Source organism: Nannobrachium achirus (genome assembly GCF_963921795.1).
Source record: "Nannobrachium achirus genome assembly, chromosome: 6".
Classification (NCBI taxonomy): Eukaryota; Metazoa; Chordata; class Actinopteri; order Myctophiformes; family Myctophidae; genus Nannobrachium; species Nannobrachium achirus.
The window spans coordinates 63636750-63663427 of NC_137815.1; the positions used below are offsets into that span (position 1 = coordinate 63636750).

The 26678-nt window shown below is 42.0% G+C and overlaps 2 protein-coding genes across 2 annotated transcripts in view; one reads left to right on the plus strand and one right to left on the minus strand.

The window, feature by feature from the left end:
* Positions 1-1310: 1310 nt before the first annotated feature.
* LOC308287239 (protein LSM14 homolog B-like) lies at positions 1311-4739 on the plus strand (the record flags this gene model as incomplete). The annotated part of the gene is made up of 8 exons (XM_080728354.1): positions 1311-1437; positions 1771-1934; positions 2019-2148; positions 2288-2482; positions 3722-3802; positions 3901-4038; positions 4133-4262; positions 4580-4739. 8 exons carry the CDS (start codon positions 1311-1313, stop codon positions 4737-4739), a joined length of 1125 nt encoding a protein of 374 aa, XP_080584480.1.
* A 579-nt stretch (positions 4740-5318) lies between these two features.
* The window catches only part of LOC308287240 (cadherin-like protein 26), a gene marked incomplete at both ends in the record, with an annotated part of 48436 nt that continues 27076 nt past the window's right edge, over positions 5319-26678 (minus strand). The window contains 12 exons of the mRNA XM_080728355.1: positions 5319-5540; positions 8467-8588; positions 10276-10497; positions 10920-11144; positions 12019-12161; positions 12707-13032; positions 16669-16851; positions 22956-23087; positions 24119-24282; positions 24865-25006; positions 25681-25830; positions 26507-26623. Of these exons, the coding sequence (XP_080584481.1) occupies positions 5319-5540; positions 8467-8588; positions 10276-10497; positions 10920-11144; positions 12019-12161; positions 12707-13032; positions 16669-16851; positions 22956-23087; positions 24119-24282; positions 24865-25006; positions 25681-25830; positions 26507-26623 (2148 nt within the window). The remainder of the gene's footprint in view (positions 5541-8466; positions 8589-10275; positions 10498-10919; positions 11145-12018; positions 12162-12706; positions 13033-16668; positions 16852-22955; positions 23088-24118; positions 24283-24864; positions 25007-25680; positions 25831-26506; positions 26624-26678) is intronic.

Sequence of the window (26678 nt, forward strand, 5' to 3'; positions counted from 1 at the left end):
ATTTGCATTAATGAAATCTTAACCTCGCCCACCAGGCTTTCTGAAATCTATATAGGCCTACACTTAAAAACTGGTTATTATATCTTATATTATAGTCTAGAAACCATAAATGAGACGAATAAGCCATGGCCCATAATAGGCTAGCCTATAGACAGGTCATTACAAAAAAATATCTAATTGATTTTTATCTCCAGTCCACCAAACTGGGTGTAACTATAAATGGGGTATTTAACTTTCAAATAAACTTTTGGTCATTTTACGTGAGTATTTTTCATTTATTTTTAATAATTCTTTGGTAAAATGGAAAAATTAAATACAATAAAAGATTATTAAAAATAAATGAAAAAAGTTATCAAAAATACACGGCATGCTCACGTAATAGGAGGGTATTATGAGTCACTAAAAAAAATATGGGTGTTTTTTTAATGAATCTAATGGAGTTTGAAGTTACAATGGGTGTGCATGGGGAGGTGTCCCTCCTGCAGGAGGAAGGCCTGATAATATTTACATCAAATGTTTAAATACTGAATGAAGCAAAATAAAAACTGTTCAGGGTGTTCATAAAAGCCTGATTAGACGATAAAATGACCAAACGTTTTTTGGAAAGTGAAATATCCCTTTAAATGAGCGGAACTATGACCCAACAACTTTGACCAACTTTGACCCAACAAAGGGTCAAACTATTTTTTTCTGCTATATCACCAAAATGTGGAAAGCCTTACCGAAGGCCATAAAGGAGTGTGGATCACTAGCATCCTTTAAAATTGCCCTGAAAAACCACTTTACAGGCAGCAGCCGTTCGCAACTGGTAAAAAAAACTAAACTAGCCCAACCCTACCCTGCCCTGCCCCTTCTTTGTATATACTTACTGTTTGTTTTGAATTACTGTTTTCCTTTTTTTTTTTTTGTTCTCTCATTTTTATTTTTATTTACATATCTACTGCATAGTACTGTGTTCTATTCGTCTGTCATTCAATGTTATATGAGATACTTTAATGGTTTCCTGTGGAAATAAGCTTAGTCTTTTCATGGATCTCCTTTTAGTAGACCTTGTACCAGTGAACTGTATACCGTCATGAAACTGTACCTTTTCCCCTGCAAACTTCTAATAAAGTCTTCAATCAATCAATCTTCAATCAATCAAAACTAGCCCAAATAAGCAACCCCCATGGCCATGACCAAACAAAGGAGGTGCGTCACCGCGTTCTTATAAAGGGCACACAGCTGATGCTTAATTGGACCTCTCCAGTTTATTAGGTGTAGGTGTGAGCACACGGCGTCCGTTTGCCTGTAGCCTAACTAGAGCAAACATGAGTACAGGAGGAGGAACTCCTTACATTGGTAGCAAGATAAGTCTGATATCCAAGGCCCAGATTCGTTATGAGGGGATTTTGTCCTCTGTTGACACAGAAAAGTCCACTGTTGCTTTGGCCAAAGGTAAGCTGGCATTTTTCTAATGTGTGCTTCTCCCTTCATCAGCTCTGGATGCTCTGGAACCACGAGATTATTAAATCATTAGCAACACCTTTTGGATAGCTTCTTAACCACTTTAAACCCTACTTTGGTCTTGTCATTATAAAATAGGCCTACAACTTGTGCAATCTTGTTTTATTCCCTTATCCACACTGCACTTTATATTTTCACTGTCTTGTAGATCATTGTCTTCAGTTATGTAAAGCACTCATGCTGTATCTTCATATAAATTAACCATATCTCATAAACATGACTTGAGTTGCTGCATCTGATAGTATTTTTAACCTTCTCCAACAGTTAAATCATATGGGACCGAGGGCCGACCATCAGATAGACCAGTCCCACCCAAAGATGAAATTTATGAATACATAATTTTCAGAGGGAGTGATATCAAGGATATCACCGTTTCCGAGCCACCAAAAACTCATCATGGATTGCCTCATGACCCTGCCATTGTACAGGTAACTGCTTCCAATTACCTGCTAGGTGCATAATGACCCCATAACCACAACTACTATTATGCATTTAACTATATTATTGTGCAGTCCTCCATTGGCAGTGCACCGAACCCATACCACCAACGCTGGAGTCCATATAGAGATCCAATGCCATCCTATGACCAGCTGGCTGCTAGTTCTCTGCTCAACCAGCGGTATGCAGCAGCGCTGGGCCTTGGTAAGCACTGCTCTTTGATAAGTGTGGTTGACATGTTGAAGCCAAATTTGGAACACTTGGCCTACCACATTTCTTTGAGTCTCAACCTGCCTAGATCTAGGCCTATTTAAACCGTATAGTGCTTATTCTCATCTTTTAGGAGCAGGACTCCATGGCATTCCGGTACAACAAAGAAGCCCCATGGTAGAGCAGGCTGTCCAGACGGTTCCAATGGCCAATACCGGCCAGAAACGGGGCCAAACTGCATCCCAGCCGCAGAACAGGGGGTCTGCTCGTTCATCCCAGCGCTCTGGACAAGATGGCTTCCAGACTCCCAAGAAGAATGTACCGCAGAGTAAGCAGATGGGGGAAATTGGTCTTAAAGGGGTAGACCACCCATTTTCAATATTGAACTATGTCATTAATATAACTTGGAGGGGTTGTGTGGAAATAGAAAAAAGGTTCCCCCTCTTCTGTGTTGCCTAGAACTGGAGGATTGATTTTGGGGTTTGTATTGTAAAGTACAATGTGTGAAACCCCAAAATCAATCCTCCAGTTCTAGGCAACACAGAAGAGGGGGAACTTTTTTTTCTATTTCCACACAACTCTAAGGTATATTAATGACATAGTTCAATGTTGAAAATGGGTGGTCTTCCCCTTTAAAGGGATATTCCACTTTAAAAAAAAACTTTGGTAATTTTATCGTCTAATCAGGCTTTTATTAACACCCTGAACAGATTTTAATTTGCTTCATTGAGTATTTAGATATTTGATGTACATGTTACCAGGCCCTCCTCCAGGACCTTTCCCTATACACACCCATTGTAACTTCAAACTCTATTTTAACCATGATGGATTCATTAAAAACACCCATTGTTTTTTCTGATGACTCATAATACCATCCTAATACTTGAGCAGGCTGTGTTTTTTCACTAACCTTTTTCAATTATCTTTTATATTTTATTGTATTTTTCCATTTTTCCCAAAATGATTAAAAAGAATTGAAAACAGTTATTGAAAGAACACGGCCTGCTCACGTATTGGGATGGTATTATGAGTCACCAGACAAAATGATGGGTGTTTTTAATGAATCTTATCGTGGTTAAAATGGAGTTTGAAGTTACAATGGGTGTGTATGGGGAAAGGTCCTGGAGGAGGAGGGCCTGATAACATTTACATCAAATAGGCCTATCTAAATACTGAATGAAGCAAACTAAAAACTGTTCAGGGTGTTCCCAAAAGCCTGATTAGACGATAAAATGTCCAAGTTCTTTTGAAAGTGGAATATCCCTTAGTTCACACTAAAAAATCACACTTGACACTTATTTGGATTAAAAAAAAGCAGCAGCTCATGCTGAACTGTAAATGGGGTTCAATAGACCTTTTGGGCCTCGACTTGGGGGGCTCTCTCCATTCCGACATGTCTCCATTCCGACATTGACTTCTTATTGTCGGAGTGGCAACACTTCCATAGAGGTTAGGGTAAGAGAGAGGGTTGGTGTCGGAAAGGAGACATGTCGGAATGGAAACATGCAATCCTCGACTTGTCACTCATGCAGCTACAGGTATATAATTGGACATCTTTCTGTTCTAGGTCAGGTGAAATCTCAGAATGCCGCACCCAAGGTCCCAGGACAAAGTAATGAGGAAAACAAGAGGCCAAGACGAAGGCAAGGTATAAAACATTTAAATACATACATTTATATACATACATATTAAAAACACATGGGTATCGTTGTAGTGCATGATTTGATTGTGGTACTTGGCATGCAGGCAGTCGCAGGACTAGGAACCGTGGCAGAGGCCAGCTTCTTGTGGAAAACTCAAACGCTACCTTGCAATTTGAGTCAGATTTTGATTTTGAAACGGCAAATGCTCAGTTCAAAGATGATCTCACAAAGGAGTCTCAAGGTCAGCTGGTCCATTAAAGTGACATATTTTTGTTGTGTTTACTTAAGTTTTTGTTAAGGTGGTAAACTGTTAGCCTTTCTTGCAGCTGAGGGAGAAGCCAAAGTGGATTCTGGGGTGGAAACTCAGAACAGCCAGGATATAGAGGAGATGGAGTTTCCTGGGGACAAATTCTATGACAAAGCCAAATGCTTCTTTGACAACATCTCATCAGACTTGAAGCCCAGGTGAATGTTCATTTGTTCCTTTCATCACATAGATGTGCTTCTATTAAATCCATATTTTCACTTTGTCTTTAATGCTATTAACCCATTTAGAGCTGGCGCTACCTATACGTTGTTTTACCTTTAAGGCCGGGAGCGACCTCTGTCACATTAGTATTTGCTTTACATATAGCAGCAACATTTATTTGACATTTTTTGAATGAGAATTTGATGGTTTTCAAAAACCTTAGGTTAGGTTTTAGAAGGCGTTTTTAGAATCGGCCTTAGGTCTAAATCGGTTAAAGTATGTTATGTAACAGGTTTTATTTGTGTCCTTATAGGAGAACTACCTGGGCAGAGGAGAAAAAGTTGAACATGGAGACGTTTGGTGTACCAGGCCGCTTCCTGAGGGCCAGGGGATTCAGGGGTTATCGTGGACGCAGAGGACAAGGCAACGCTGACCAGCGATCCCTTCCTAAAATTGGTAGTGGGAGGGTGTGAATTTACTTGAAAATGCACTTTTCTTTTGGGGGAAATTTGAAGCAAAGATTTCTTTTTTCTAAATTCATCCCAATGTCTCCTTGGGAATATTGTACTTTGTAGTTGCGAAATTATTGAAATATCATGATCGGAAGTGGCGTTGTCTAAAGAGTATTAGTTGGCAATCAATTCAGAGGCATGAAAGTTGGGTTTCTACCTCTTGACTAAACCATATTTGTTTAAATAATTAACTATTTAAATATGAACTTTCACTTGAGGTTTGACCAGCAATGGTTACTTTTTCTTTTTTTCTTTTTCGTTTTGTAAATATTTTAGAGGCATGTTTGACTGCCCAGATGTAAGCCCTTCTGAATGCTATTTATTTTCCACAACTGAGATGGACATGAATTACTATAGATCTTTTCTTTTCCATCAATACTGTGGGCTTGGTTCTTAAACAACCAATAATAAATAAATGAGTGACTTGATTCAAGAGCCTTTTTTTATTTATTGTACATTTGGGTAAGGAGGTATTCTAAATGTGCAGTAAGAATGTGGCGCATATTTACAACTATCGGTTTTCACTGCCAATTATCTTGGTTATAGGCAATCGGGTTTGCATGCGGTTGTATTGCAAATGGCGGCCAATTCGCCAAACTTGGGGTCTAGGTCATCCAGCTCGCTTAAAGTAAAATCTAAATGGTCTTCAGGGATGATGTTCTCCAGGTCTGAGATGGTGTCAAAAGAGTTGCCCTCATCAGCATAGATGTGAGGCTTGTCGTCCCCCAGATCCATCTCTGTGGCCTTGACAGAAAGCAGCCTCTGGAAAGGACAGGGAAGGCAAACCTTACAGTACTTGTAACACCATTTTTAATTGACTTTCTCAGATTGGTTCAGGAAAATGAAACCTTACTATTTCTGATCTATTTTTGATGTGCATGCTAGTTCCTGATTGGGCAGTGTTCGTTCTGGCAGATTTGGGTTTTCAGGCTAGACAGAAACCTAGTCAGAAATGCACTCTTAAGGAGTAGTTCACCCCCAAAATGACTTTCTATTGATTACCTATGCCATGTAGACTCGAGTTCAATAGTTCGATTATAGCAAATTTACCCCTCTGGATGGTGACCCCATCCGGAATCAATGTATTATCAAATTTGTCTTAGGAATGCGACAAAAGGAAAAATATTGAACTCAAGTCTCCATGGCGTGAGTAATCAATAGGAAAAAGTCATTTTGTGGGTGAACTACTCCTCAAGGCCTTGTTCAGATTGGCAGCCCCTTGGCAAATGCAGACCAAATTTGATTTCCTATCCAGATTGGCTTCAATTGGTTTTATGCAGTCTGAACAAGGCTAAGAAATGTGATTGGCAAAAATCAGTTTGTGGATGTTTCTGTTTGGACTGTTTCTGTTCCCATCTGGATTAGCCAAAACTGATTTGGGGTGCCAGTGTGAACATGGCAATAGAGTGCACATCGAAAAAGGCGAGACCAGAAATGTGATGTCTTATTTTCCTGAAACGATGCAGGTGGAAGTGGCAATCATTAAAAGACTGTTTATTCATGCTTGTTCTCAAAATATTTGTATCAAAACATACTTGCAGCTGATAGTGACAAGATAAACTAATAGATGATTGAAAGTCAAGTGCATGAGAGGTCCTACAGTATGTGTACACTACCAACCTGATGAAGAAAGGAGATGAATGATCTGTCTGAGATATAGCCATAGCGTGTGTCCAAATTGTGTAAGGACTGTGTCCTTTTCCCGTCCTCCACCTGTACACAGCCATGCAGACAAATCAGTCGTTTTTCTCCAACAGATATTTCAATGAGCACAAGCTATACAGCTATTACTGTACCTGGTGGCAACGATGGTCATAGTCCACAACAGTAGAAGTCCTCTGAATTATGGGAAATAATTATAGAGATTAGAAAACAATATATTTTAGTGTGACGCTCTGGTAATTGTTATTGACCAGATTTATATATACAGGTGCATATATAAAAGAAACTGAACATCGTGGGAAATTTTATTTTTTCCTGTAAAATAAAAAATCTAAAAATATTAGAATATTACATAAGACCAATTAAAGAAAGGACTTAATAATACAGAAATATCAAGCTGTAGACTGGTACGTAGACGTGACCTGGGTTCGATTTGAGCGCGTTGGCATTTGTCACTCCCAGACTCTATTCCGCTATCTATTCCTCTATCCTCTAAAAAAAACCAAAACAAATAACAAGGGGCTTCCATAGCACCTCACCAAAAAAACCAAGTATGGTGTCCATAAATGGATACTTTTCAGAAGTTCTGTATTATAAATACTTCTTTTTGAGCTACTGGATTTTTAATTTTCATTTCACTTTTCCATGATATTAAAATGTTTTGAGATGCACATGAGTGTGCGTGTGTGCGTGCGTGCGTGTGTGTGTGTGTTGGAGATGCATATACAGTACCTGTTTCACTGAGTTGCCATTAAGAACATGAAAGTATTGATTTCCTGTGACATCCATCGAAGCTTTATCATGAACCTGTAAGCATGAATGACAGAAGTTATAGCTTCATTTTGGGCTACACTGCTCTCAAAGTATGAATTATGTAAACTGTTAATAAATAATGCTACCTTTACGAAACAACAATGTGGCTCTTATGAGAAACGTGTTTGTTGTTTTCCAATGGCAATGTGTTTGTTTTTTTCATGTATCTCCTCTGTGTCAGTGGAATAGGTGCTTTTGTTCATTATGTTCTTATAATAAATCCTTCTTTTGATTGGTCTTATGTAATATTTGAATAACTGGATTTTTCAAGTTTCAAGGCTTGAAATATTTCACTTTATGTGCAATAAATGTAGAATATAGTTAGTTTCACTTTTTAAATAACATTACGATTTGTTTAACCTTTCCACAATATTCAAATGTTTTTAAATGGATGTGTGTGTGTGTGTGTGTGTGTGTGTGTGTGTGTGTGTGTGTGTGTGTGTGAGTGTGAGGATGCTATTATACTGCTTGGTTAAAAATGTAAACTGCTTGTGTTCATATTTGGAAGCCTCGGTAATGTCCATAAATCAGTTGTGACTTGTGGGGGTCCTGCAGATTGCAGGAATGCCCAAGCCAAGAGCTAAGGTATTGGCAAAATTCTGTTCGGTGTCTGTGATAATTGGCAGTCACCATAGAGGAGGCGATGCTTCCTGTATACCCATGATCTGTACCATGAAATATTGTTGTTGAGTTTCCCAAGTTTGTGCATCTACCATTATTTGTGTTCAAGAATATCTTGGTGTGTGTGTGCGTGCGTGGGTGGGTGGGTGCGTGTGAGTGTGCGTTAGATAAATTAAGAGATGCAAATACCTGTTTCATTGAGTTGCCATTAACATAATAAAAGTATTGATTTCCTGTATGTGTGACATCTTGGGAAAAGGAAGATTGATCATTAACCTGCAAGAATGAATGAGATAGAAGTTATAGCTTCATCTTTAGCTTCATACTATTCTCAAAGTATCAATTATGGAAACTGTTAATAATGAATGCTTACGTTTATGAGTACATGTGTTCGGTGTTTTCCTTTACCACCCTTTTGCCAGTGGGATTGGTGCTTTTGCTCATTATTTTCTTCTCCTGTTATAAATGGTACCTGGAATTCAAAGAGGAAAAGAATATGACGCAATAGCTATTTCTGGGGAGGGAAAGAGAGAGAGAGAGAATATTGTTGTTTTGTTTGTAATTTTGCCGAGGGATGTACAGTATGTATGACCTTGCAGTCTGTTCCTGGATTCTCAATGTTCGATGAAAGCAGAGTTTCTCCGCAAGTATTGTCAATCTGCATAGTGGAGAACTCCTTTTTACATGAGATGAACATCGCCAGCAGCAGGAAACCTGTCAGTATAGGGAAATGCATTTTAAATAATGAATATATTGTACTGTACCATACCATTGTAATTTTTCCTGATTCCTCCATTCTATTCCAATGGGTAGATACACTTAACACTGTGAGCTATATCTTTGTCCATGCCTTATCACTAAACCTCTTTGCCTTTTTTACTACTATTTTGAAAAACATTTTAAAATACTTCAAATAGCTGGTCTACATCGAAATGTTGTGAGCTTGTAGATCAGCTATTTGAAACATTTAAAAACGTTTTTCAAAATAGTAAAAAACTAGCCCTTACCCGTTCAAAGATATGAGCTCCGAAATGATGTGCAGTGTGTGGATTATGGGATGTGAGCATCAATGTAAATACCCGTTCCATTTAACGGCTACAGAGATACTGTGTACCGATCTGCATGATTTTGGACAACATCTGTAACAGGGCCAGAACCCCCCCCGCCCGCCCGCCCGCCTGCCCGCCTGCACCCCCCCTGTGTGTGTGTGTGTGTGTGTGTGTGTGTGTGTGTGTGGGTTTGTGTGTGATTGTGCATGGCCTGAACAACAGCGCCCCTCCCTTAACATGGTGTGGTCACAAAAGGTACTGTAGGCTAAATAGATATAGATACACCATAAAAATGCTATTATACAGCATACGATTCGTGAAAGTGACAAACGGGCTTCACAGTTATGTCAGGTGTGTTCATATGCTGATGGTGATGCGATTTCAGATCAATTGCTCCAGCCACCGAGGAGAAACGCTGAGACAGACAGACACTCACTCAGACAGACACTCAGACATTCGCTAAATTATAGTATAGATGGCAAAAGAGTTTAGGGATAAGGGGTAAGGCATGGATGACAACAGGGCCCTGAACCTACAAACCCATTACAGTTGTATTGCCAGGAGTTCCCCAGGCCATGATTGTAAATTATATTTAGCTCTTAATAATCTGCCTGGTGAAAAAAAAAACATTGAATACAAATGTTATAAAATAGTCTTTTTCCCCCTAGTTACTGCCCCTTGCTTGGCCAACCTGCAAGGATAAACAAGAATATGTAAGGCATCTCCCATGAACAAAATGTTACCTGAATGAGAATCAAACATAAATGGACACTTGAATGTTTGTAACTCTGACAGTGTAAAAATAAATGGATGGGTCTGTGGCCTAATCCAGGGGTCTTCAATGTTTTCAGGCCAAGGACCCCTTAGTTGAGAGAGAGATGAGGCAGGGACCCCCACAACCTTCTCATAGATTCCATATAGTTTCATTGTTTGACAGCACGATCATCAGTATATTTTGGGTTCATGTCAATTTGTGTTTAACCACTTAAACATTCTTTTGTTAAATTTGTCCCCTCTACACCAAACCTCTTTGCCGAAAATAGCCGATCTACAAGCTCACAATGCCTCGCAGCGCGAGGCGTTGTAGATCGGCTATTTCTTTTGTAGCTTGTAGATCGGCTATGTTTGGCTAAAGTTCTCAGAATATGGAAACTAGAGTTCAAGTTGTTAATATAAAAAAGGGAAAAAAACAAGTTTCTATCACACAAAGAGTTGGAGGACCCCCTGCTCTACGGACCCCCTAGGGGTCCCGGACCCCCTGTTGAAGACCCCTGGCCTAATCCATACCAAAACTGGGGGTTCTCAAAATTACAACGTTCAGCCACCAAAACAAATGGAGCAGATGTTCTTACACAGGAGCAGGAGCAAGGCAGCAAACACAGCCATGACGGCGCCATAGCTGACATTGGAGCCTGTGGTCCTCCTGATGTGGCAGTTGGGCGTCACAGAGCAGTCACACACTGTCACAGAGAGGTTGTAGATGCCACTCTGGCCCTGCAGGTCTGATATCTTCAGCTCGACGGTGTGTGGACCAGCAAATACACTTGAATCTCTCACCAGGTTCACAGTGTAGCCTGAGGGAATGAATGGTAAATTGCATTAAATATTTGTAATATTGTGATTTTGTGCTTCTCTGGTCATGCAATAAGCGATATTGAACTTTGCATTGAGCCTTGAAGGGTAATTATGACAGAAATACAGCTATCTCACCTTACCCAATACCAGTATATTTTATTTAATGTATTACAAGTCCTCTTTGTTTGCATTAACATAAATACATTTAGTTTATGTCCTAAAAGTGCGATTCTGAGACCTGTTTTGGCAGTGAGTGTTAATGGAATCACTTCTTCTGTACTCCATCCAGGAGCATAGAAGTGACAGATAGATGATAGATGATGGACAATATTTAGAATTATTCAATGCCAGGTAGCTATTACAAGCCAAGGTTCTAGCAAGGTTCAACAGCGCTTCAAACAAAAAATAATAAATGTGTTACCATGTAAAGGATCTAATTTCCATTTTCCCATTACGTCCCCCAGCAGTTCAAATGTAAAGGGTCCTCCAAAAGGCTCACTGTCCAGGTCAACGGCTGTTATTGTGCTGGTGGTGGGGCCGTCAGACACGCACATGTCCACATGGTTCACGGTCAGCTGGGGCAAATTGTCATTCTGATCCTTCACATGAATCAGCAGAGTAGCTGTACCTGTCATAGGCGGGTTACCTGTGACAAACACAAACTTGTGTTACAAGTGCAGGGAAAAGCGCAATTGAAATAAATTGCATGGTTGTGAAAATATGAAATAAATAAATGTTGTCCATATCATGGCATAGAGTAGTGAAGTACTGACTTCTCTAATTTCTCTATGGAGAATAAAGTTTCATTCATACTCCAGAACAGAACAAGCTCCTCACCTAAAAAGGTGAGGCGCTACTAACTTCACCCTAGTATGCATAGGCCTTAACTTTGGGTCATCTTAAAATATTCTCATATCCACCTGTTTCCGGCAGAATTTACGGTAGAATTATTTGTGGGACACATCCGGTTAACAGCAGCCGTACAAGCTTTTTATACTGCTGTGCTGCCTCTGGGCAACTGATTTTCCCCCTTGGGATAATAAAGGTATCTATCTAAGCTCACGCCGCGTCACAGATGCAACCGATGTGAGCTTGTAGATCACACTCGGCTGCGACGCTGGAAATCTGCATGCCTTCTGTGCAATGCACAATGGGACGTTGGAAACAGGTAGATAAGAATCGTGGTCCAAAAATAAACAAACTGTCTCTGCGATATTGTCGGGAGTTGGCTCTGCATCGTTTACGATGGTAAGTCACTCATTTTTGATACTCCGGGGACCCCCACAGGGTCGCCTGGGAGCCGGTTGATAATAGATAATAGTCTGTTTCTGACAAAAAAATAACAAATTCAGTGGGAGTAACATTAGCGCTTTCTCGCAGTCAGTTGATTCTTCATATCCACATGAGTCAAACCGCCAAAATAATTTGTTTTTGGAAAACAGTTCTTATATGACGAAATGGGAAAAAACAGGACCCAGGTAGGATGTGTACGTAAATGACGTCAGACTTTGGTGCTTTACCATTGTCAACCGCATGCAGTATGACGGTATAGGTGCCATTGTTGGCATGAGGAGATTCTCTGTCCAACATCTTGGCTGTAGTGATGTTGCCTGTGTGAGGATCCACTTTCACCCAACCATCAGGATCATCTGCTATCATATACCTGTTGATACATAGAAGATATTTGATATCCTATCGTCTGAGCCCATAATTCAGTTCCAAATGAATTATCAATTTGTATAAAACAGGGGTCTTCAATGTTTTCAGGCCAAGGACCCCTTAGCTGAGAGAGAGACGAAGCAGGGACCCCTACAACCTGTTCATAGATTCCATACAGTTTCATTGTTTGACAGCACAATCATCAGTGTATTTTGGATTCATGTCAATTTGTGTTTTCAGATATTTAACCACTAGAACTGTCAATACTTAATAAACTCTCTTTCACTCTGTACTTAGTCTGCTCTTTTTCCCCTCTACACCAAAGCTCTTTGCCAAAAATAGCTGATCTACAAGCTTGTAGATCTGCTATTTGTGGCTAAAGTTCTCCGAATATGGACGCTAGGGTTCAAGTGGTTAATATAAAAAAGGACAAAAATATTTCTATCACTCAAAGATTTGGAGGACCCCCTGTAGTAACTCTGGGGACCCCCTGTTGAAGACCCCTGGTAAAAAAAAAGAAAGAAAGTGTTTTTTGTTTTTTTTACTTACACAAAATCTTTAGCATGACTGTTGTCAGGATCGACAGCTGTTACGCCCCCCACATCTGTTCCAATGGCTGCATTCTCCTCCACCACCACCTCTGTGACAGCCACGGTAAACATCGGGGCGTCATTGGCGTCCTCGACTTGAATGATGACCGTCACAGATTGTGACTCTGACACTGTTCGAGCTGAACTAGTTCTGCCTCCCCTGGTGGTCTCAACCTTCCAGAGGCCAGAGGAGGTCCTCTCCGTCACTTTACACGAGAAATATGGCACCTCGTTCTCCACTGAGATGGATAGTTCTCTCTCTGCACCCTCTTCAAAGTCCAAGGCCTGAAATGACACAGTGCACCCAAATGTAAGGAGCCAAATTATTATTTAAAGGACAACTTTAGTTTTTTACAACAAGGGTTCATATTTTAGATTGTAATTAACCCATTCAGGCCGGGTACACATTTTAGTGTATGGGAGGGGCTTACAGTACATGTACTATGTAGTATGTTGCAACATATTTGTTTTTGTAGGCTAAATTCTGATGGCTAAATTCTGAATGGGTTAAAGAACATAAAAGATGAGTGTTAAATTGATTTCATGTACTTCTTTCTATTGTTTTCTATCTATTGTATTCTTATTTCAGTGGATGGGGGCATGCGTACAAGTGGCTAAATATCTTGTTTTACACAAAATAAGCCCATTCCCAAGATACAACGCAACCTTGTTGGATGTGACTTATGGGGGCTAGAAGAGTTACTGTAAATAGCAATAAAGAAACTGCTGGCTTATTGTGTCTAAAAAGACATATTTAGCCACTTGTACGCTTGCCCCCATGAGTAAGCATGCCCCACATTTTAGCACGGTAAACGCGATAAAACAATAGAACGAAGCAAATGAAAACATTTTAACACTCACTTTTTCTTTTCTCTAATTACAATCTAAAATATTAACCCTTGTTATAAAAAAACAAAGTTGTCCTTTAAAGCTGACTGATTTGTTTGCCAGTTTACATTGTCAGTCCGTACCGCCAGAAACCCCTAAGACATGAAAACGAGATCCATAAACAATATAATTAAACATGTGGATTGACACACGTAACACTTGCTTCTTCTTCCAAATAAAATTATATGAATCAGTGCCTCTATTGTGCAAGGATGAAGCAATAAGCCACAAGAAGCATACCTGGTATTTATAATGGCCGAGAGGCGTGGTGAGACACGAGGCGAAACCAAACCCTCTCAGCCGTTATAATACAGGTAACCACATGCCTCGCATGGCTTATTGCTTTTATAAAACGGTTACAATATGGCAATGGCAACATGATAAATCATAGACATGTACCAATTAAAACTGTTCTATCCATCCATCCATCCATCTTCAACCACTTATCCGGAATCGGGTCGCGGGGGTAACAGTTCCAACTGAGACCTCCAGATTTACCCTATCTCTAAGGGAGATACCAGCCACCCGTCTGAGGAAACCCATTTCGGCCGCTTGCACCCGCGACCTTATACTTTCGGTCATGACCCACACTTCATGACCATAGGTGAGAGTAGGAACGAAGATTGCTTGGTAGACAGAGAGCTTTGCCTTCCGGCTCAACTCTTTTTTCTTCACCACAGTGCGATTTAGCGACTGCAAAACCGCTCCTGCTGCTCCGATTCTCCGGCTGATCTCCTTCTCCGTCTTCCCCTTTCTCTCATTCGTGAACAAGACCCCGAGATACTTCATCTCCTTCACCTGGAGTAAAGCCTCATTCCCTACTTGGACTGCACAATCCATCGGTTTCCTGCTGAGAACCATGGCCTCAGATTTAGAGATGCTGATCCTCATTCCGGCCGCTGTTCTATTTCACTAATAATTCACTACAAGGTCTGCAAGAAAGTAGTTCCCAGCTACAAGAAAGTAGTTCCCAGCTTTTTTGCCAACAACACAGATGCAGATAATTGGTGCACAGTGGAACACTGTGGAAAGAAATAACGCACCTGGGTTTGATATAAACTGATTCAAGGTGTGGATTATAGTCTCATATACCACAGCAATTAAAGAGAAACCAGCCAATCAGAATCAAGGAATGGAACTAGCCATTTTAGAATTGACTATATACCACCATGTACACACCACACCATGTAGTCCATGTTATGTATAATTCATGTATACCAGAGGCACAAGCTGCAACCTGTTGGGACAAAACTAACAACCAACACATTGTCATAACTTCTGATCTATTCTTCTGATTACACTCACGCCATGTCCTAGAATGAGCGAATTGGGCAAGCGGATCAACCTCACGCGATTCCCTTATTTGGCCTGGGGAAAAAAATCGGATGTGTGTCTCAAAGGATATATTATTGGCAGAATTGCGGAAGGTTTCAAATATTTGGCTTTCAATTCGTTTTCAACTTTCACTACATTGTGCGTTGTTGCAATCACCTACACTACAATACTTCACCATATGTTGCGTTATATGACGAAATAAACCCATAAAATGTAACAACGTGTATGTTCCGTAATGCAATTCCAAAGGAGAAGGCTGATGTGTTTTATAGCCTACACTACAACCTCCCTGCATTAAGTTTCCTAGATGATGTTAAGATAATAAATAAATCATTGTAAATGGATGGCTCTACAATGAGCACTGAATAGAGCATGTAACTGAAACCTGCTATCTTGTTTTAATTCACCCATCCCACACTTCTTTGCACATTCTAATTGTTTTGCACAATGGTTGGATTCAAGATATTTGTTGCTGATATCCTGGTGCAGTCTGAGGTCCACTTCCCTGACCTGAACTGACCTAACCTAACCTGACCTGACCTGACCTAACCTGACCTGACCTGACCGCACCTATACTTAAGTCCACTGACTACATTCCCCTGCAGGCTGCAGCAACCTGTTTATCAAGTCTATTCTATTCTATTTTACTGAGAGCGCAGTAAACATCCCACTCTAGCAGCTCAACTATGAATACCATTATAAGGTTGCCCTCGTTGTTTTGGATGGATTTACAGCAGGGGTCTGCAACGTTTTCAGGCCAAGGACCCCTTAGTTGAGAGAGTGATGAAGCAGGGACCCCCACAGCCTTCTCATAGATGCCATATTGTTTCATCGTTTGACAGCACAATCATCAGTGTATTTTAGATTCATGTCAATTTGTGTTTTCAGATATTTAACCACTTGAGCCGTCATTACCTAATGAACTTGACCTTTTACTCTGTACTTAGTCCGCTCTTTTTCCCCTCTACACCAAACCTCTTTGCCGAAAATAGCCGATCTACAAGCTCACAACGCCTCGTAGCGCGAGGCGTTGTGAGCTTGTAGATCTGCTATTTTTGGCTACAGTTCTCAGAATATGGACACCAGGGTTCAAGTTGTTAATATAAAAAATATTGGAAGATTTGGAAGACCCCCTGTAGTAACTCTGAGGACCCCCTGTTGAAGACTCCTGATTTACAGAGTATAATAATCGCCATTTAGCCGAAGTACGGTTAGACGTAAACTTGTGCTGGAAAATCTGCCATAGTACATCAGTGGGAATCATGGTCAGATTGTGTAGGTCCTCAGGTGTTTCAACAAATCTGGCAAGGGTTTAGGGAGCGGAGCCTGAAGTATTTTGACAACTTGCATTAGAAGGCATGGAGGGGAAAAAAACATTGATTGTTAGGTCCAACAAAAACAATGTTTTTATCAAAAAATATATCATGCAGTGCCTCTTCTTCACTGAAGAACTTCCATTCTTCATCTATTGTGATGATGTTTTGAATAGATAATTAGAATCGTTAATAGCGTTTATTATTGCCATTAATATTATTTATTATTGATGTGTTTATGAATGAAAACTAAATTTATACATTTGAGTCTAGCACACAGGAGGCTGTACGTTTGCACAGCAAAAAAACATATGGTAATTACAATGTTCTAAGACTGGAGGGGTTCGCCAATAAAATGCAAAGTATGCAGTCAAACAGAACTCACTTTTACAACAGTCAGGATTCCATCGTTGGTGTCTCTTTCGGTCTGAATCATGAAATGCCCGCCCTTGTCACCGCTGATGCTGTATGTGGCCCTCCATGCCGGGCTGTTCTTGCTGTCCCTATCAGTGGTGTGTAGTCTGAGAGGAGACGACCCCGTCTCTCCTTCTGTCACGTTTCCAGTGCCCTGCCATATGCAGCAAAGACAGAGAGGTCAAAACAAACAATCCAAGTTATATAAGCCTATATTTCACTGTGGTAGTGTTAGTCATTTCTTCTTTCATGAATGGAAGGTGTCTATAGTGACTGATTTCCATGGCCCTATAGCAGGGGTCTTGAACGTTTTCAGGCCAAGGACCCCTTAGTTGAGAGAGAGATGAAGCAGGGACCCCCACAACCTTATCATAGATTCATCAGTCAATCATCAGTGTATTTTGAATGCATGTCAATGTGTGTTTTCAGATATTTAACCACTCGAACCGTAAATACTTAATAAATTTGACCTTTCACTCTGTACATAGTCTGCTCCTTTTCCGCTCTACACCAAAGTTCTTTGCCGAAAATAGCTGATCTACAAGTTCACAACGCCTCGCAGCGCGAGGCGTTGTGCGCTTGTAGATCTGCTATTTTTGGCTAAAGTTCTCAGAATATGGACACTAGGGTTCAAGCGGTTAATATAAAAAAGGAGAAAAAAACTTTCTGTCGCTCAAAGATTTGGAGGACCCTCTGTAGTAACTCTGAGGACCCCCTAGTGGTCCAGGACTCCCTGTTGAAGACCCATGCCCTATAGCACAGTGTCATCAAAGTCCACTGCAAAAACTCAAAAATAGTGCGACGATTCGTAAGGATCAAAGCGAGTTCAGGGGGCGGTCCCAAGGGAGCGCGCGCGCGGAGGGGGGTGGGTCATTAGGTCCTGCCCCCCCCTTACCCATAGTTCTTAGGGAAGTCAGATGGTGGGACTCAGTCTCGTTGCATAGCACTGCTGCTGCTGCTACGCATGGCTGTCTCGAAGGGGTTACTGGTTGTTTGTGCTGCTGACTTCTGCTTGGATCGTGTTTTTCGCTGCTGTCTATGCTGGGATCAAGGCAAGGTTGTATGGAAAAACTCTGGGATCGTGGATTCGGGTGGACACTGCTGTATTCTAGTCATAGACTGTAGAAGGGTTCTAGTACTGTTTCAACAAGTTGTGGTCTCAGCGGATGTTGCTGATTCCCAGCTGATATCCGCAGTGCAGTGCTGCTGATCCAATGCAGCAGTTGTTGTTGCTAAGCTAATTTAAATATGTTTGGGCCATTGTTGTTGTTGCCAAGCTATTCTTATTGTGCCTTTGCGGGCCATTGCTCTGCTACCGTTCGCTAAGGTAAACCCAGGTGCGGTGCTGGTAACAGTGGCCGTGTTGTTGTTGATGGCGCTGGCCTTATCTGCTAGTTGTTGGGCAAGCGTTTTCTCCATTCAGACAGTCAGCCAGGGGGTAGTTTTGTGCTGTTGTTAGCTGGCTAGCTATAACTTCTTTAATAGTAGCTATTAGCTGCTAAAACAGCTTGCTATTCATATCCAAAGCACAAGTAATGGCCCGTGTTAAATCGTTGCCCCTATGAACAGCAATGACTAATTCAGGATGATATTATTTTACGTAGGTTGCGTGTGTATGTAAACAGCATATACCTGGCGTCCACGCTAACAGAGTTACGTCATCAAGCGGAGGGTTGCGCCCGTCGGTGCATAACTAAGCACGGTGGGTGGGAAGTGTAGTTATCTATCATTTCAAGCCGCGGTGCCGTGTTAGAAGTAAGAGGCGTATGAACTACAGGCATGGCGGGCCAGGAGAAGGCTGCCTCTCCTCGGTTTCCATGTGTATGTTTTAGTTATTATGTCGATGGCCCAATTCAGGAGGGTTGTTTATGTAGGTTGCATGTGTCTGTAAACAGCATCTACCTAACGTCTAGCTGCCCTCATTTGTTCCACATATTTTATTATCGATGATGTTGTCCGTTCTGCTACTGTATGAGCTATGGTTCATTCCAGCCATGAGCTGTTTGTTGATAGTCGGCTAGCTTACAACTCAGGACGCATGTAGCTAAAGATGTTGGCTATCGAACTGTAATGACTCTTCAAGCTGTCTATTCCTTGGGAGTTGCGTGTGTCCGTAGTCAGCATCTACCTAGCATACAGGCTAGCAGAGGGTAACGTCACGAAGCGAAGGGTTGCGCACGTTCTGCGCATACCGAGCACAACGGGTAATGTAGCCTAGCATTCAACCTCCTTGTCACTTGTCAATAGGTCCGTTACGATTCTTTTCGTTATATTATTTATGTGCACGCGCAGTTTAATATGGCAGGGATGCGCACGTACTAGCATGTCTATGCTTCACTCATGCTACTATACAAGCTAGGTCGTGTTAGTAGTAAGAATCGTGGTCACGTCGGGCCAGTGGAAGTCATTCATTCAGGCTTCGTTTGCAGCTTGTTTATTCTAAAGGCATTTTGACAAGCTGCAGATCGGCAGGCTTTCCTCTCAGTTTTTAGGGTTTGACAAGCCCTATAACTAGTGTTTGTTCATGAGGTGAAGTATTTGGATACTATCCACTATCGAGCTGCCGTATTCGTTTTTATCTAAGGTTATAGTTCTGGGTCACCGCGTATCGAGCTGTATGTCCTTGTGGTGTTTCCGTAGCTGCGGCACTCGAGCTAATAATTACAGCTAAGGCTACTGCTAGTGAAAAATGACGAGTTGTTTATCTTTACAAGCACATTAAAGCGGCCACAGGACTGTTGCTATCATGTTCACCATTGCAGCTCCAGGATAAAGGCTGCTAACGACATGCTTTCTTTTCAGCTTCAGGCTAAAGTGCTACATGTCGGCTGCTAACATTACTTTATCACTACAGATCCATGCCGGAGCTGTGGCAGGCCCGCTACTACAGCATCATGTTATCATGGCAGCTTCAGGCTAAAGTGCTACAGGTCTGTTGCTAACACTATTATGTCTCTACAGATCCATGCCGGAGCGGCGGCAGGCATCTACTACAGCATCATGTTATCATGGCAGCTGCAGGCTAAGCTGCTACATGTTCCGCTAACAGTGTGTTTTCTTCATAGCTTCGTGCTGCGGCTGCTACATGCCTGCTAACATCATGTTTTTCAGTTTCAGGCCGGAGCGGCTGCATGTATGGCATTGCAGCGTCATGCCGCAGCCGCTGCGTTTTTTCTATTAACATGTCATCTCTATAGCTTCGTCCACGGCTGTATAATACCATGAAGCCAGTCAGGAGTCGATTGGCATGGCAAAGGGCTCTGCTACTACAGCATCAGCTAACGCAAGCAAGGCGGTCGGCATGCCCGCCAACCCGCCGCATCGTGCTGGAAGCTTGTGGGGCGCAGGCCCCTTTTCCGGGGGCGTTGTCATGCTGTAACACGCCGACGCCGGTCACGCCGCCATCATGCCGCGAAGGAACCCGGGAACGGCAGTTCCAGCACCAGCGGCGGGAACTCCATTCCTCTCACCAGCGACGGCTATCCCGGAAGCATTGCGGAGCCAGACTCTAGCAGGTAAATAGCGGCGCATTTGCTTGGTCGGTTCTGTTGGGGTGTCAGTCGCTCTCTAAGCTGGGAAATAAAGGGTAGCCATAGTTAAATAGCAGCACATTCGCTTGTTCTGTTTGTTGGGTTTTAGCCGCTCTCTTGCATTGCTTGACTTTAAAAGTCAAGATGTGGTTTGGGTTGAGTTCTTATATGTGCTTCAGCGGACTCTGCAGCAGAACTAACCCACTTTTCCGTCCTTTATTTCCATGCCGAAACACCTGGTCATCCGCCTGATGTCTGCTCCCGACGCCGGGCACCCATGACACGCACCTGGTTCGGCATAAAACCGAGAGCTGCAGCCTGCCCACCCAGCTGGCTGCCTGCACGCCGGCCCCCCCGCCCGACAGCCTGTCTCCCAAACCTTCGCACAGCTCTCTCTCTGGACCGGTGCAGCGACAACAGCAGTGCTCCGGGTGCCGTCATCAACCATGAAATCCTTTAGCCATCGGGCATCGGCAGCCGTGTCCGTTCATCACACTCTGCATATGAAGTCCAGCACGCCCAGCTGTCATGAGCATCAAGACCACGCAACTCAGGACTGAAGCGGCCGCACCATTAGCACAGGTTTAGAAGGTTACATTATGCGGTTCTGCTTCAGTGTATACCTGTTAAGGTTGTGTGTTCTATTGCTGCCTCTCACCTGCATAGGTTTATTGCTGTGTTGCACATGTATGTAAAATGCAAGGCAAGGTGTCCTTCAAGGTTACACCAGTACAGTTTGCTGCTCTGCTTCGGCGTATACCTGATATATTTGTGTGTTTTTCGTGCTGCCTCTCTGCTGCGCTCCACAGGTCTTTAATTAGTGTTATACTTAGTGGCTCCTGCCCACTAGCATCGCTAAAAGTAGAGCTACCTTCTTATCGCTGGTTGGCTTTAGGGAAGCTGCTAGTATTAATACATTCGGTACTACTGTGCTTTTTCTTTGCTGGCTCATTCTAGTATACAATAGCGCTCTAGAGTCGGTCAGTAGGTATAGTGTAATTGCCTCCGGCTCAGCAGTAATCGCGCATTCATTCGCTGTTGCCTTTAGTATTCCATAGCGCTCTAAAGCATTAGGTTAGGCGGTACATAGTTTAGTTGCCCCCCGCTCCGCAGTAAGGTTAAAAGGTTTTGCTTAGATTACAGCCAAGCTGCCTCCTTCGCCGTTGGCTAGCACTGGCATAAGATTATTATTCTGAATAAACGGTGCTCACCACTGCTTCTGGTTCTGCTGTCAGTTATATAGTTTTCAGTGATGCTGCTCCCGTTATTCACTTGGGCCGTTTAGCAGTACTGCAAGTTAGATAGTTTCAGTATTGCTGCAAGTTAGATATGTCAGTGCTGCCGCACTATAGTAGGCCACTGTGTTGCTGATAGGTTGCTCGTTCTAGGTTAATTGCATCGCTGCGCGCTCCAATATTCTATCATGCAAAAGCTAGGTGGTTGCTGGGGTGTTAGTTAGGTAGGATGTGAAGCTGTATGACGCTGTAGTTATATGAATTAAAGGTTTCATCGCTGCTTTTGGTTCTGCTGTCTATATATATATACGTCCATGTTGCTGCTTCCGCTTTCTCTAGGGTGTTTAGTATGGCTTCAGTCAGATTGCAGTATATCGTTATAGTCAGCAGTACCACCTTCCTCACCGTTGGTTTCGGTCTGCAGCTGCTAACATTCTTAATTATTAAATTGCTTTAGCAGTACTTATAGCGTTTTGGCAAGCTGCCAATATCATTGCTTAATATTTTGCTTAGTAATATTGGCTAGCACTGGCATGGGATTCTGAGATTTTGGCGTGCTTTGGGGGTTTGTAGTTTTGGGGGGTATCGGGCCAGGGCTCGCTGTAATTAGATTATGCCCTCGATGCTCATGGTAACATGAGGATCGTGGGTTCAGCGAGCCATGGCCCGAGGCAGAACCCCATGCCAAACCATGCTAACTTAGGCTATAGATTCTATGCTGTCTTATAGTAGAGCTAAGGTAGGCTGCCAATACTATGCGCTTAGATATAGGCTTAGATTCTATGCTGTCTCTATAGTAGGGTGCTCAATATGCCATGTTGTGTGATGCTTGCTTTCTGCTTCATTCTGGTCAATAAAGTATATCTTAACCCAAGTGATCGTCTCCTGAAATAGTGCGACGATTCGTAAGGATCAAAGCGAGTTCAGGGGGCGGTCCCAAGGGAGCGCGCGCGCGGAGGGGGGTGGGTCATTAGGTCCTGCCCCCCCCTTACCCATAGTTCTTAGGGAAGTCAGATGGTGGGACTCAGTCTCGTTGCATAGCACTGCCCCGCCACCACCCCAGCGCCACCTTCAGGTTCTGCCTTAGATCCCCCTCGGGGGGTATCGGGCCAGGGCTCGCTGTAATTAGATTATGCCCTCGATGCTCATGGTAACATGAGGATCGTGGGTTCAGCGAGCCATGGCCCGAGGCAGAACCCCATGCCAAACCATGCTAACTTAGGCTATAGATTCTATGCTGTCTTATAGTAGAGCTAAGGTAGGCTGCCAATACTATGCGCTTAGATATAGGCTTAGATTCTATGCTGTCTCTATAGTAGGGTGCTCAATATGCCATGTTGTGTGATGCTTGCTTTCTGCTTCATTCTGGTCAATAAAGTATATCTTAACCCAAGTGATCGTCTCCTGAACTACAACAATCGATGCCTGACTATCTGACATTTTGTATTTGTTCCTAAATTTGGTGTTAAAGCGTTGATAACGTGAATACGTACTGTTTGTCCGCTGATAGTCGGCAGATGGTTGTTGCCATCCTGGATATGAATTAGCACCGTGGTTGAACTTGACAGTTGGACCACCTCTCCATGGTCCATGGCCTCCACAAGCACTGTGTAACTGTCACTCACCTGAATACAGAGTACGGATAAACAAACAGGTCATTTTTTGTATCTGTATATTGTTTAGACGGGTGCTGGGTTCTTGTTGTACCTGGGATCCTATAGTTTCTATCTCTCTGCATTCTATGTATGTGATTACCTTATTGTAAATGCCTAAATTGTAAATTAATCTGTAAATCTTTATTTATTGTATGGATTGTGTTGAATGTATCTGTCCTACATACATTACATTCTACACAGAGGTTTCATGCCTATATTATTGCACAATGACGTTCATAATTTGCAGTAGCATCCTTCTGTCCCAATAAAAGTTAAGGTGAGGTAAGAAAACTGGAACAACCACATCGTTTTTGTGAATGTTGGGGGATGGAGGGTTACTCAACGTAAATACGGATGCATGGCATGTTACTTAATTCAGGCTGGGAACACATTTTAGTGTATGGGAGGGGCTTACAGTACATGTACAGTATGTAGCAACATATTTGTTTTTGTAGGCTAATTTCTGATTTAGGCCTAACTAATAGGCCTAAATGGATTAAAAGAAGGATCATCAATTGTTTATTTTTTCAAGAAAAGGGTGTCTTTACGTATTTCTTGCATTAACAATAAAACAGGCCTTTACGGTTATGTTCTGTAAGTAAGTCGGGGCATTAAAATAATGTATAGTGTTTAATCAATTTTTTTTGTTTTTGGAGTGTTTTTTTTTCAGCATGAAAAGCATGGACTTGTAAAACAAAGTATCCACAGGTTTCCAACGCCCATAGTGCATTGCGCAGATGTTGTACCGAGCTTCCGGCACCGCAGCCGAGTGTGATTTACAAGCTCACAACGGGTTGCATCTGCAACGCGACGTGAGCTTGTATGTCTGCTGCATGTTAAACCGGAAGTGTGGTCCAAATAATCTCCAGTAAACTCCCGCGGAAACAGGTGGATAGGTTTCAAAGTACAAACTGGGTAAATGTATAGACCTACTGCTCAGTTATCTTCACTCACACATTTCAAACAATTTTGAGATATTAGGTGTTAAATGTGTCACCTGCCTCATAATCCAAACATCCTTTAAATGAGATCCTGCCAACATCATTAATAAAGAACTCAGCGTTCGGTGGTGTTGGAGACACAGATTTGATTTCATAGTGGAAGGTTGACGCTGGTGTTCCTCGCTTGTCTCTGTCATGGGCTAGCACAGATAGGAGGAAGGAGCCTATTGGAGGGGAAACACAGGGGCGTCACAAGGGGGGGGGGGGGGAGTGGGACTGAGTTACTAGGGCCCAAGGTGGAGAGGCCTTAATTAATTTATACTTTAGCTATTGAAAAATAGCAGATATACAAGCTCGCAGCGCGGCACCACGTGCCGCGCTGCAAGCTTGTAGAGCTGCTATTTTTTAAGTCGTGAAAATGTGTGCAAATCTTTGAATATATGTATTTTTTAAGCAAAACATTTGTAACTCAAATGTTGCTTCTGGGGGGGTCCCTGGACCTAAATATTTTGAGATGGGGGACCGTGGCCAAATACATATCATTTTGGGGGTCCTTCACATGAAAAGGTTTGAGCATCACTGACACAGAAACATAGGTTTTTCAAAAACCTTTATTGAAATATTCAAAGACTACCACAAACTTTCATGTTTTTTTTTTCAAAAATAGTAGATCTACAAGCTTGCAGCCCGGCACTCGGTGCCGCACGGTGAGCTTGTATATATGCTATTTTTCAATCGTTAAAACTATGATAAATGCAGTCACAGTGTCATTTCACAAATGTACATTGTATATCTGTATTCTTTACCTTGTACCTCTTCTTCACGGATGGTTAACTCATATAAGTCTCTCTGAAAGCGTGGTGGGTTATCGTTGATGTCTTGTATGGTAACTTCAACCCCCAACTGGGTGTCCAATGATAGGTCTTCCTTTAGTGCCTCGAATCTCAGCTATACAGAATATAAGACAGCACCCATTTGAAATCATTGAAATGTACACATTGCTTTTAGGAAAGCAGATATATATGGGGTAAAAAAAAACATGCGCCCTATATTTCATCCATGCCTTACCCCTTATCCCTAAACTACCCCTTATCCCCCCACAGCAATAAGACTGTACAACTCCTCATCTGGTTGGCTTGACCAGGCCAGTTAGGATGGGGGATGTGGGATACAAGCTTTCAGATCTCTATTAGTAATGTTTGGTTTGGTTTGGTTTGGTTTGTCAGTTATTTATTGTATAGTTTAGCTTGCTTAGATAGACACTTGCTTAGATAGACACTTAGACACTTTTTTAGATATTTATTTATTATCATGACATGTTTTCATTGATGTCTATATGAGCTGCTTTCCCCTTGGGGATCAATAAAGTACCTACGTACGTACCTACCTACGTACCTACCTACCTACCTAACGTCTTTGCCCTTTTGAAACATATTTTAAAATATTTTGAATAGACGATCTACATCGACATGTTGTGAGCTTGTAGATCAGCTATTTTAACTATTAAAAAAGAAAAAGAAAAAAGTAAAAAAATGGCAAAAGTGTTTAGAGATGGCATGGATGAAAATATGGCCCATAGCGTCATGATATGTACGTAAGTCGTAATATGTGCAGGTCCAAACCTTGAGGACTTGGATCTCCTCGTAATCGACAGCCTTGTGGACGTACACGATGCCAGATTCTTTATCTATGGAGAGGACTCCCTTTGGCTCCTCGTCCACCCCTGCTCCATAGAGACCAAAATATACACGGTACTTGCGCTCGATGTCGATCTGCAATATCAGAGCACTCATATTTTACACACTTTATATAACCTCAAAAATGTGAATTACCTTTGAAAAAAAAACACATCAAATGCGTTTGAATGGAAATAACATCTGAAAATGTTTGGTTGAATCAAATCACAAAAAATAGCTAAATTAGTAATTGTTATCTAAATCAGTGGTTCTCGACCTGTGGGTCTGGGATACCCCAGGGGGGTCCCCAAATTATTTTGGGGGGTCCCCAGATGATTAACTTAATAATGTGCAACATTGTCTTCTCACTCAACAGTAAACAAACCAACATAAAGTTTGAGTAGAGGGCATCTGCACATTTGACAATTTAAGGACTTTTTAATATCTCTAAAATGACAAATTAAACATTGGCCAAATTGTAAAATAATTAGAGGCATAAATTGTGATCTACATGCTCACAACGCCTCGCAACGCGAGGTTTTGTGAGTATGTATAGATCTGCTATTTTCACAACAGAACCATTTTATACAAAATGTAATGTCTCAACTCTTAGTGCTCGTCAGGGTGGGGGGGTCCCCAGTTAAAATATGATTATTTTGGGGGTGGCGGCCTGAAAAGGTTGAGAACCACTGATCTAAATATGACATTTCTGAAAATAACAGGTATAATTTTAAAGAACCCTTAAACGTTCTCTCTTCAATAGCTTGCTTACGTTTCCCAGCTCGTATGGAAAGGGCCCAGGGTGCTCCTCCACAATGCTAAAGGAGTCAATGATCCAAGCCCTTTTTTCCCGTCTTAGCTGCTCTGAACTGGCAGCACTACAGAAGATCTATAAGCCATAAAAACAGGGATGTGCAGAGAATGTTAGAGAGGCAGGGGCTGAA